This window comes from Apostichopus japonicus, chromosome 4 (assembly GCF_037975245.1).
Source record: "Apostichopus japonicus isolate 1M-3 chromosome 4, ASM3797524v1, whole genome shotgun sequence".
Lineage (NCBI taxonomy): Eukaryota > Metazoa > Echinodermata > Holothuroidea > Aspidochirotida > Stichopodidae > Apostichopus > Apostichopus japonicus.
In genome coordinates this window covers 13,472,761-13,485,463 of record NC_092564.1, presented here as the reverse complement: position 1 = coordinate 13,485,463, position 12,703 = coordinate 13,472,761, and the positions used below count along the sequence as shown (strand labels likewise).

General features: G+C 36.0%; 1 protein-coding gene across 7 annotated transcripts in view; it reads right to left on the bottom strand.

Annotated features, from left to right (window-relative positions):
• The window catches only part of LOC139966510 (intermembrane lipid transfer protein VPS13A-like), a 123,122-nt gene that overhangs the window by 7,167 nt on the left and 103,252 nt on the right, over positions 1 to 12,703 (bottom strand). For 6 of the 7 annotated variants that reach the window (XM_071969591.1, XM_071969595.1, XM_071969593.1 and 3 more), the window contains 10 exons: positions 11,535 to 11,661; positions 10,897 to 11,016; positions 10,159 to 10,271; positions 9,372 to 9,531; positions 9,031 to 9,247; positions 7,793 to 7,968; positions 6,752 to 6,766; positions 2,856 to 2,978; positions 2,079 to 2,227; positions 1,020 to 1,215 (listed from right to left, as the gene is read on the bottom strand). In XM_071969591.1, coding sequence (XP_071825692.1) covers positions 1,020 to 1,215; positions 2,079 to 2,227; positions 2,856 to 2,978; positions 6,752 to 6,766; positions 7,793 to 7,968; positions 9,031 to 9,247; positions 9,372 to 9,531; positions 10,159 to 10,271; positions 10,897 to 11,016; positions 11,535 to 11,661 — 1,396 coding nt within the window. The remainder of the gene's footprint in view (positions 1 to 1,019; positions 1,216 to 2,078; positions 2,228 to 2,855; positions 2,979 to 6,751; positions 6,767 to 7,792; positions 7,969 to 9,030; positions 9,248 to 9,371; positions 9,532 to 10,158; positions 10,272 to 10,896; positions 11,017 to 11,534; positions 11,662 to 12,703) is intronic. The other variant, XM_071969592.1, reaches the window with a different exon arrangement.

Sequence of the window (12,703 nt, the reverse complement as noted above, 5' to 3'; positions counted from 1 at the left end):
TTCTGAAAATACTTTGGTACTGTATATTAGGGAATCTTCTCAATTGAAATGAAGTTTTACTTGCACTTTCCTATATTCTTTGCATTTAATTGCATTTGTAATTACCTATTTTGAACCAAACAAAGTGTTCAAACGGTCCAAATCTGAAATCACCTACTGCTTCAAATGGGTAACTTTCACTACATGTGTTCTTAAATCTTGATAAATCCACCAAATTGCAAACCTGAACAGAAATGTTATAACAACTGGCAAGAATGTTCTAGTGGTCTTTAATATTACAGACACTTCCAAAACCACTCTGTCTGTTAATCTTTAATCTCTTTTAATCAGAAAACATTTGCTTGGAAAATGGAAAATTTTGTGTAAAGTGAAGTGTGAAAACAATTTAAAATACTACCACTACAATAAGAACTAACTGTGTGTTAAAATTACATAGCAGTTTATTAAAGCTTTCCCATGACTATTCCAGGGTGTCTAAAAACTTTAAATCTTGAGAATAGTACAGATAATGGCAAACTTCTTGTCATGGGTCATGGGGGGGGGGGGTTACTTCCAGTCAAACTAGAAACTAAATACAAACACATCTTTAAAATTGGCAATGATAAGTTATAAATATAATCCAGCAAAAACATGACATGCAGGGGAAATGCATGAATCTTACTTCTTGAACTGAAACTTCTCCTCTGCTAGTCAAACATTTCGCCTAATAATTGATATGGGTCGTAGTAAAAAGTCTTTCACTGACCTCTAGTAACACAATATAAACTGACGATTCAAAAGATAGTCTTTCACCAATTCACTGATTCATAGAAGTCTTTGACTGTTTTACCAAGCCTGTGTAACACCATATCTGATAAAACTTCACAGAGGGCTTTAACAGCTTTGACCGACCCCTCCTAACACCTTACATTTAACCTGATAGGGTACATAGAAGGATGTCATACCCCCCTTCCCTTGCCTCTTCTAACACCATACCAGATATAGTTCACTTAAGAAGACTCTTTTCACCCGCCGCTTACCTGGTAGGGTTCGTAGAAGAAGTCTTTGACCCCTTCACCGACCCCTCGTACAAATCCAAACGGATTGCCGATGACATCGAGACCGAGCACCAATACGTAGAGTTGTTTCAGAGCCTGGTTAGAGTAGTGTTTCACGACTTCAGATTGAAGCTGCTCTGGAGTATAGAACTGATATTCCCTCTCAAAGAAACCCAACCTAAGACAGAAAATAAAGAAATTGAGATTAATCACACTACTGAATATTCAAATTTAAGAATTACTACATAAGGAACATACAAAGAAGATTTTCAGGCAACTTTTGCATTGTGATGTTTGGTATATTAATGATTATGGGTTTTATGCTCTGAAGGTTACGACTTTTGCACAGCAATTTTATAATCTTGTGTAACATATTGCTGTGTGAGATAGTGTCTGTCATTGAAGAGGACAAAAATACAGTCATCATTTAGGTTAGATACAATCTTGAGGGAGAGATTGCAATGATACATTATTAAAGTTTATGGAGGTCATCAATGGTATAGTGTGAATGCAAGAGAACAATAAAGTCTGTTACAAACAGTACATGTTGTAGGATAATGGTCAGGTTGCTATAATGTTAAACTGTACTCTGCAAGTCAAACCCACACGGTACTCAATAATATTGGGTGGACAGTAGGATTGTAGGAGCAGTAGACAACAGCTATTATAATGGACCCACTCCAACCATTCTATGACATATCAGACAGACAATCACACCCTTCACAGATACCAGAATTCATTTCTTGTCACTGAAAATGAGTTCTACTGGTTAAATGTAATGATATCTGAGTTGTAATACTGTAGATTAATAGTAGCACAAGGCTTCACTTGGCCAGTCAATGTCTAAAATGGTTCTCGGTTGCATTCTATAACTGTATTTGACTTCTAATGAGGTTCATTCAAGTTAGCAGTGATTGTTCTGTACCAATGCTGCCATGGGTTTCTTTTCAAAGTTTGTTAGAACATGAAACATTCACTTCATATTTGATGGCAAGTGAATTTAAGTTGCAAACACAAGCCAGCTGTTAAAGGTACACTTACTTAAAGAGTACATCATCTACATTGGTCAATGTCACTCCCACACTCTGCATGATGAGGTTCATAGTGTTAGCTCTTGCTCCTCCAGCATTCAGGATGGAGACGTCACTTTCTCCTACTCCTGTATCTGATAATGAGAAACTGACATGAATCTGTCAGCAAAAATAAAAGGAAACAGATTAGCTGTTTGTAGATCATGGCTGTAAGAACAACATAGACATATTTAAAGAGTGTTTAAGAAAGTTTCATACGAAGCATGCCTAGATGTGTTCACATATTCCAAAAACAGTAAACTAAACCAAAAAATAACATAAACTAAAAACCTCTGCAATCTCCTGAGGAAGTGAGACAGCTACAGAACTTTTCAAAACTAAAAATCTTGAAATTGATAGAATTTATTTTTCTTCTTTTTTAAATTGCATTTAGTGTTGTTTTGCTTTTTAACTAATTTTCACATATAAAACAAAACAAAATTTAATTCTCTAGCAACTCAATTGCAATTGCCTATGTAATGATAAGAACCAAGAGGTCTTGATACAGGCGAGTACTAACAAACGTTAAACACTGCCAACCCTCCTCTTGGATATCATCCAATTATCCACATCCTCTCTAGCATATATCCATAGGAAATGTTCCTTTTGTTTATGGAAATACACTTTCTATAGGATATATCCTTTCAATTACACGTAACTGTGATAATAAGGTGTGGATCTGATGAATAAACATTATTGTGATGAATAACCATTAATAATGAATGAATAAATGAATGATAATCATTACCTTCAGTGGTGAGAGATGGAATGAATCATAGAAGTTGAAATCCTTGGCCAGGGCTACTTGTACATACTCTGCTTCTCTCAGAGCTGAGGTCACCATCCCAAAGTCACTCTTCATCAGTTCAAGCTGCAAAGTCAAACAATTTAAAGAATACTAACTAAAACAGAAATCTTGTTTCCATTATTGTAATTTGCCTCAAAAGTGCTATTAAAGACCATATTGAATTGGTAGAGTATTTTCAGTCAAAATTTACTTTTTTTTATAGCTTGGCATGCTCTCTGAAATGATCCATGACTATGCGATGTTTCCACACAAATTAGGGACAGCCCCAGGAAACTTCAGGAAGGGACAGATGTCACATGTATTGGTGCATGGAACAGAAATTTGAACTTCACTTCCACAAAGAGCATTTAAATTTGGAAGGGACATCATTACAAGCTTAATATAGTGAATTCAAAAGTACTAATGATTACCCATCCCCAAAGCTAATCTTTACTCTCCTTACTCACATCCATTTTATTAACACAGATTCCAAATGTCACAGTAAGACATTGCAATTATTCCTATATGTGTCATAATTACACCTCTGGTCATCACAGGAAGCAAATATGTCACAATTTAAACATACTGTATTCCTAACCCTAGAAACATAACAGATTTACTTTACAGCATCAGTATCATCTGTGAAGAATTTGTCTTAATTCATTGCCCCTGACTTCATATCTTAATGTTTAAGGTGATTGTTCTTGAAACTTGGACATCAAATTGTGCTGTACAGCTGTAACCATGAAATGGCTTCACATTGCCTCATCTTGTAACGATATGCCACAACTTCACTACATTGCATACAGTCAGTTTTAACAAAGGAGTATGAAACATGAGTTAATCATGATTATAATCAAGTTAGATCTTTAATTCTGTTAATTGTATTAAAGTATACAGGTTACTTTCTCAAAGACAGATAAATAAAAGCAAAGCGGTATTAAAGAGTCTAAATTTGCAGTGAAAACTTTTGTTTTAGCAAAATAAGTAAAGGTTAGCTAAAAGGGTAACAAGAATATTAAAAGATTAATCTAGTTTCTATATGCTCAAAAGTTTACATCAGAATATAATGCAGAAATTCTCAAATGTTAAAAAAAATAAGAGAGATATCGAGCAAAGTGTCGTCTTAAGCAAAGTGTCTGAAGCACTTCTTCACTTCTTTGATCGGACATTTGTGCATTTAAGCTGCTTTTGTATAACACTAGGACACAAGGTGTGTGTGTATCATAGTATGGTAGGCTCTCCATGGTCTTCATATTACTTGTCAGGCTTTGGGAGATTAACAAAAGGTATCCCCCTTTAAAGTTAGAACTGGTTGGCAGTAAAGTAATCAAGATGGTCAGAGAAAATGCTGGCAAAATTCATTGGTTTACAAAAATACCACAAAAAGGCAGATCAAGTTCTTCTGTATTATTATTATTATTTGTTTTTGGGGGGGAGGGGAATTTCTTCTTATCAACACAGAAACCAAGAACATGCGAGCAGAAAAAAAAAGCAAATTTTCCACCATGTAGTTGGTTTCTGATTATGGTTTCCATATCTTGGTGGTCATGTGCCATTACCTTTTTGCAAAAATTTGTCTAATAAAATGTTCTGTTTCAGAACCATTCATCCTTAGAGTTTTTATTTTATTTGGCATTAAAGTGTGAGTCAGTAGCATCCTGACAAAGCCTTCGTTTTGCTATAAAAAGTTGGGAAAAAAACATACGCAAACTGAAAAAATTTGCATTTTCATGAAAACGGTACAGCTAATGAGAAAGTTCTTTTTCTTATTTGCGAGATTAATTCAACAGTTCAATAACAGAAAATGTCAGCCTCATCTTGTACCCATATGCTATAACTGCACTACATTGCGTACTGTAAGTTTAAACAAGGAATATAAAACATGAGTTAATTATGATTATAATCGTGTTAGATCTTTCATTTTGTTAATTGTATTAAAGCATACAGGTTAGTTTCTCAAAGATAGATAAGTAAAAGAGTCTAAATTTGCAGTGAATTTTTTTTGTTAAATCTTAGCAAAATAAGTTCAATACCAGAAAGTTTCAGCTCTGTTATGACATGATTCAGTTTAAGTCATTTTGCGTGTTATGAAACACTTTATCATAACTTAGGCTTTATTTATTTATGCTAAAGAACTGCATGTTCAATACAAATTAAACCAGAAATTGATTTCTCAAGCTGCTGAGAATGCTGTCTTGTAGACGAAAGTCATGAATCATAACTAGGAGAATGCCTGATTGTAACAAAGTGATGGGTTTACCGGTCAAGTGAATTTAGGCTGACATGGGATGGGATGAGGTGGGTTTATTTCAGGTGAAAGGAAGTATTGTATCAAACAGGTGATATTCACTAAACGGGGGATGCCCTAGAAGGTGGGATGCCCTAGAAGGTGGGTAGTTGATATGAAGCGGTTGTTCATATGTGGCTTTGTGGCCATTTTAAATTTATGCTAATTCAACTTATGTGACATTTGAGTTCATTACCAACAATTGGATCACCAATTATTAAAGCAAAACACAAATTTCTTGATATAAGTATGCAAACAGACAACTACAGGGTGCAGCAGATAGAGGAAGGATAGGGGGGGGGGAGGGATTTCAGTCTGAATTGACATTTAGGAGGTATTATATGCATCAGACAAACAAAGGAAAGTCATAACTGATACAGGTTAAATTCTAGGAAAAGAAACGGAAAGGAAACAGAGGTCAAAGGTCACAATGTTGCAAACACAACAGTAACTCAAGGAAAGAAAGGGAAGAGTAGTATTAATCACAGCAAGAGTATCTCAAAAAGAGGGAATATAAAATATAAAACTAAAATGTAAACTATGATAATTATGGTAAGATTATCACTTCCCTCATAGACCAAAATTTGTGGAGTAGTTTTTTAGCTTGATATGAAATAAATTGAAAAACATTAAAAGGAAAAGCTTTATGTTAATACTAATGGCATATGTACCTCCTGACAAAGCACTTTGAAATATGATATCCTTTTAGAAAAAGTGTTAAATGATTATTAGATATGTGCGTGTGTATGTGTGTAACCTGAACTACATTGATATACATGTTTGCATTATTGTCACTGGTGTGGTCCAAATGCTGCAATGTGCATTGTCACTGCCAGGGTTGTGAACTAAGCAAGATTCTATCAAACTCACTACAACGCATTGAATTTTAAAACATTTTTGGGCTTTTGGTCAAATAGTGTGAAAACGAAAGAATCAACTATTAAGCTTCAGGCAAAATGTCATGATCTTCTGCTCCTGGGATTAGTGTCCAAAATATGCCAGAATTACACCTCTACCACCATCGCCACAGAGTATGGAGGTAATCACTTATAAATATCACTGCTGTTGGCGACTTAACTGGTTTATGGAAGAAACTGAAGACTGTTTAAGTCCTGGTTAAGTGAGCAGCATTTAGCAAAAAAGCAAGTCTGACTTTGACTTCTTGGTCCCAGCAGGACTTTTGTCACATTGTTGTTCTGGATGACTTTGATAAAAGATCGTCTCAGAATATAAATGGCCTGACGTTGCGATCCTAGCAGGATCTTCTTCAGAGGCTAAAATTTTAGCCTCTGAAGAAGATCCTGCTAGGATCGTAACGTCAGGCCAACTTACTTTTACACATTAATACACAGGCTCTCTAGTGGTAAGCAGTTTGCTAACAGTTTTATTTATTTTTATTTTTATTTTGTTATTCAGAATATAGATGTCAGACTTTTTTACTTTAAAATTCACATGAATAAATTCTGATTAATATGTTAACGTCAAGCAGGCAAAGCAACACGCAACGTAAAGAAGAAGAAGAAAGAACTGGGAAAATATGTAATAAAATGTCGCCGTGGACACTTACCCTCTTCTCAACAGTCTATGAATATTCAGAGAAAAAGTTTAGAAAAAATGAACAAAAAGGCAAACAAACTTCAGGTTCATCTGTCTTGAGTAAAAATGTTAGCATGTTGAGAAAGTTGCTTGGGGTTCTTAACTGGGGCCTGTAACGCTCTGTATTATCCACTGATATACATAAGAACATACCATCATATTACAAAGTTTTATCACAAAACTGTGGCCCACTGTAGATAATAAGGGCATTGGGAATTCCAGGGCAGAATTTTAAATTGTTTGTGACAGTATTGGGAGTATTTATGGGCCATCACAGTCAGCATTCTCATTCGGCAGATGGCCGTTTTAGAACTGAACGACGACCGCTGTCTTTGGAGCGTCTGTGTATTTTCTGCCTTGAAAAGTGGAAGTGATTATCCTTGATTAACTGCACCTACAGATTGCAAATTTTCCCAATTAAAATTTCTTTCGACAGATGAAGAGTTGAAATGTTGTAAAAACTTTGGCAGGATACTTCTTGTATACTGGAAATAGCTTTTCATTGCTGGTAATAGAGAGCTAAATATCATGGATACCAACACAAGGTCAATAGAAATAAAAAATAAATAAATAGAGGGAGAACTTTCTTAATTCGTATTAGCCAAATAATCTAAGAAACAGACGAGAGAGGTCTTTCTGGCCAGAATGTGATACAATCCTCCAGCTTCTATAAGCTCAAAGAATCAATGACTCTGTTCTCAATGACAGATTCAGAATGAGAAAAACAGTCCAGTACATTGCTTTTCCATGGTTTTCATCTCCACTGAGCCTCTCTTTATCTTCTACAGGCCATTATCATGGTTTGGAACTAAATTAAAGTTTTTCTTAATATTGAAATTGTCTATCCTCTCCTAACTTTTAGAGGGGGCTCAACATCACAATAAATAACAATAACAAATCAATTGATCCATCATAAACCTGACAGAGTGGCCTACTTATCGTTCTGTGATACTCCAGGGAGGGGGGGGGCGGGGAGTGATGAATTCAGCTTGTTAAAAGGACAAAAGGTTACCTCATCAACTTCTTCATCCTTGCTTGGAGCAAAGAGACCGGCGATACTAGACAGGAATCCCATGTCGAGCTTGACGGCCATTTCCTGGACTAGGACTTTGAGATATTTAAACTGCTTGACAGTACTGTGTTCAGATGTACGCATCATGACGCTGAATTCAATCATAGGCTTGGGAGCTGTAGGACGAAAAACAATATAATGCAGTCCTCGACATAAATGTAAAGATTTCGCCAGGAGAGTTCTGTTTAATTGCATTGATATAATAACTCTATTGTACTTTTCAAAAGGCAAAAGATGTTTACCATCGACCTGAAGATTGACGAATACAATTTGACTCTATGTTGATGGCTCAGACTCCTGTAGAGTCTTATACGAGTTGTGTGAGATAATCCTTCTTCCATTTGCATGATATATTCTTTCTCAAAAATATGAATATGGTCTTTTAGCAGACATTCAATAATTGGATATTAATCTTAACTTTTTAAGGAATTGAACCAAAAGCTTTTAATAGGGAAGCTTTGTTTTACTGCATCTGTTGGCTAGGTTTAATAGTACGGGTGTTGATTGTTTTGTACTATGGGGTAACATTAAGGAGTCCGTGAGGGGATACCAACATATCCTGTGTTTATGAAACACCCACCTTCCTTCTTACTTTTCAGAAGTGCATTCCAGACAGTAGTTACTACTAACTCATTTATCAAGTCCCACACTGGTTTAGGGTTAATCTATGTTAAAACTCACAGTTTCATCATTCATGGGTTGGAAAGTGAAAACATAGCTGTTGCTTTGCTCGATAGCTCCATCGGAAGTAATATAACACAAAGGACCAGATACACATCACGTATATTTGGTCCCAGGGAAATCTAAACACACGTTATACTTTAAAAAAAAAAAAATAAGAACATGCCTTCAAACTTGAGTCAACCTAACTTAAATAAAATTTAAATAAGAAAATTAAATCAAATATATAAATGATCCATAAAACTTTGAATGAAACTAGGAAATGTATGCAAATAATCTCTTCATTCAAACTGATTCAAATTAAGCTCTCGTTTAATATACAACAAACCCTTACCGCTTTCAAACTTGAGTCAACCTCAATTAAATAAAGTTTAAATAGGAAATATAAATAAATGATCCATAAAACTTTGAATGAAATTGGGACGTGTATGCAAATAATCTCTTCATTCAAATTGATTCAAATTAAGCTCTCGTTTTAATATACACCAACTCTTTACCGCTTTCAGCTGCGACGGTCTTTGGTAGAGGAACCGGGGCAAGAACGGTTGGGAATATGGCTGCCGGTGTCTGGTTGTCGACCTGTAATCGATTCAGCTTAATGTGGAACTGAAACTGATGAGCGGACTTTCGGAGCTGTAACCAAACGCCGTGTTGATAGGTTCGTTGCATGCTACGCTTGTTCGGCTTTACCATCACCATGCTTGTGAAGTCAACCTTAAAAAAGAGAAAGATTAATAGAGGTTGAGAAAGAAATTGAGAAAGGACGATAACACACAGGATGAACAAGAAGCAGGAAAGATAGACGAGTATGATGAGAGGTTTATTCCTCCACACAAACCTCCAGATGGTGTTCCAGCTTCACGTTCTTAGGGGGAGCATCTTTGTTATTAGCCACCTCTACTTGATGTTTCTGGTAGCCGTCTTCCAGAGCCTTCATCTCTTTGATGTTCAAATCCTTCCAGCGACGTCTAATCTTGTTCTGCCAGATGATCCCGGAGCTTGATGAAGAGAAAACGAAGAGATTAAACACATGATGAGGATTAATGCATCACGTTTCCTTGGGAGTCAGATTATGGGATAAAGTGCGCTTCCCCTTAACTCAGATCATTAGGTGTCAGGATAATATAGCCCACTCCGCTGGTAGGCATAATAAGGGATAGAGAAGAAAAACCCACTTCCCTGGTAGTCAGGTTATGGGATCAGGAATATAGCCAACTCCCCTGGTAGGCATATTAAAGGATAAGGGTTATTACACAATTCGTTTGTGGTCATATTACGGGATGAGGGATTTACCACACTTCATAAGTAACCAGATTTAAAGACAAGGGACATGGGAAAAACTTTGTGCTTGCATTTTGCACAACGACTTTGAAATTCAAAAAGTTTGTTGATAATAAAGACAATAATACAAAACATTTGGTACACAGAACACAGAAAAAGAATGCCTCCTACAACAGGTATTCACAAAATAATTGCTACGTCACATAACACTGCTCCACGAGTCAAAAGGATATAATCACTGTAGCAATGGTTTGATAATAAGGGATGGTAGTATTTGAGGGGGGAGGGGGGAGGAGAGGAAGTGGCAAGACAATAAAGATGTAGTGAAGGGAGAATGTTCTAACCTGGTGATGCCAATGTAGGATATTTCCTTCCTGGTGAAGTTGTTAACGAGAGATAGACCAATACCGGGCAGAGATAATATGACCTCCTGATCAACCTGTTCCAACTCAGCTGCCTGAAAATATAAATCATATATCTGCATGAAGACACCTGGTATAATTTAGGAAATTATATACATTAAATGTACATCAAATAGCTGTAATACTGCATAAACTAGGAATGTATATTATACGCGTACCAGTTATACCTGGCACTATGGATGTAATTTATACTAGTTATACTTGATACGACAGGGATGTAAATTATACCAGTTATACCTGATACCATGGATGTAATTTATACTAGTTATACCTGATGCAACAGGGATGTAAATTATTGATACAACATGTATGTAATTTACATTAGTAATAACTGATGCACCATGGATGTTATTTATACCAGTTATACATGATGCAGGAGGGATGTAAATTATACCAGTGTTACCTTATACAACAGGGATGTAAATTATACTAGTCATACCTGATACACCATGGATGTAATTTATACTAGTTATACTTGATTCAACAGTGATGTAAATAATACCAGTTATACCTGATACAATAAGGATTGTCAATTGTACCAGTAAAATCACTAAGAATGTAGATCAAATAGCTGTTACACCTGATTAAATACGACAATTTATTGCATAAAACATTGGAATCACCTATCATAAATATCAATCATACAATATCTTGACATACCTGTTGGGCTTTGGTTGCCTTGGCAATGTCTTCGGTGAAGAGTAGTAGCCGCTGAGTGCCGTCTAAGAAGGACACCCAATAAACGGGAGTGCTGTTGAATTTGATTTCCCCGATACCATCCTAGAGTAAAAAGAAATTACATCAACGCAATCGAACACACATGGAATGGAGACTCACATAGTGAGGTCGTTTGCAAACAGGCTGAGATTTTACAAAGATTTTTTAAGCTCTTTGCTTCATTTATTTTAACTGCACTAATTTAGCCATAGATATTGATACACCTTCTGGTAACTAAGTCTCAAGTGTCACTGCTGGTATTGGTCATTGATTGACTAATGACTGACACATGAATACATGATAACGATATAAGTTCCGTTGGGGTTTACACAGTAACAAACCTCTCATGCGATCACCCTTTTCTAATTACTGGTAATTGAACTATAATGGACATATCCAAAACCCATAATTCAATTGTATTTCTTGGCAGTTAGAATCAATAACTGCCATCTGACCAATAGAAGATGATAAATCAATATTGCAAATAGATCATAAGCACACATTAGCTAATCGGTGAGAGAAACCCTCTCCTCATCAAATGATATTCTTGGATTATTTCATGCAAACAATTCCTCTCTTACTTTGATGAGATTATTAGTGTTTTCCTTCTCGTCCACTTTCCAGACCAGTTTTCTGTTCCCCATGGGTTGCTGCCAGGTGTACAACTGGGCCTTTCGAGGCTCAAGCTTCAGCTCATCCTTAACACCCCTGGGAAGGAAAACAACAATGAAAGGGTGTTTGGCGATGGTATCACTAGAAATGTGCATCGTTTTGTAAAAAATGTTCTGAATTGTTAAAACATCCCAGCAAATCACTGCACCTCCATGGGTGATTAAGCTTGTTGGTATCATTTAGGAAAGACAAAAAACACATCTCATATTTTTGGAAATGGACAGATATTTATAAATATAATATGTCATCAATGGTCCCCTTCAAACTCAGACTGGACTGAACATGTGACCACAGAAACTGTATCAACTGCAACAACAGTGCAGCCTCAGAGCAGTCTAAGCAAATGAAAATGTTTTCTCTTCTTTCAGTCTATTGAACAAATAGACCAGGATTTTAATCTGCCCATCAGTATCATATGGGTGCAGCACCTGGATGTTGGTTAGTGCTGTACGTCCACGCACCGCTTATGATTAATATACTGACATTGACTGGCTTATATCACCCTTTGTCATCCATTAAAGTCATCATCCGACAACCATGATGATTCATGCTAGGTGACTTTCCAAAGAACCATCTCACAGTAGATATTAGACATCAACACTTATTTGAATTCCTCAGGGCCTGACGTTTCCTTCATCAAGGTCGTCTACAGCATATTCATCTCTCTATTTTTTAAATATTTGTTATACTTTCTCTCTACCGACACTTTGCCCATAAAGAAGATCCTGCTAGGATCAAAATGTCAAGCACTCTGATATTTATATAATTATCTAAACAGGCCTTTTTTGTAGCATATTAGCAGCTTTTAAACAGATTTTCCCTCTTTGAATTCAATGTTATTGATTCTGGATGACTATGTATGGGAGTGATCTTGTACTAGGCATCCTAAAGGATAAAATTCACACTAAACAGATTCATACTATACAAGAATTCACAGTGAGTATAAATGCACACAATAGATGAAGGCATGAATTCTCTACAGATGAAGTTATTAATTCCTCCACTCTAGTTGAAAATATGAATTCTCTACAGATAAAGTTATTAATTCACACACTCTAGTTGAAGGCATGAATTCTCT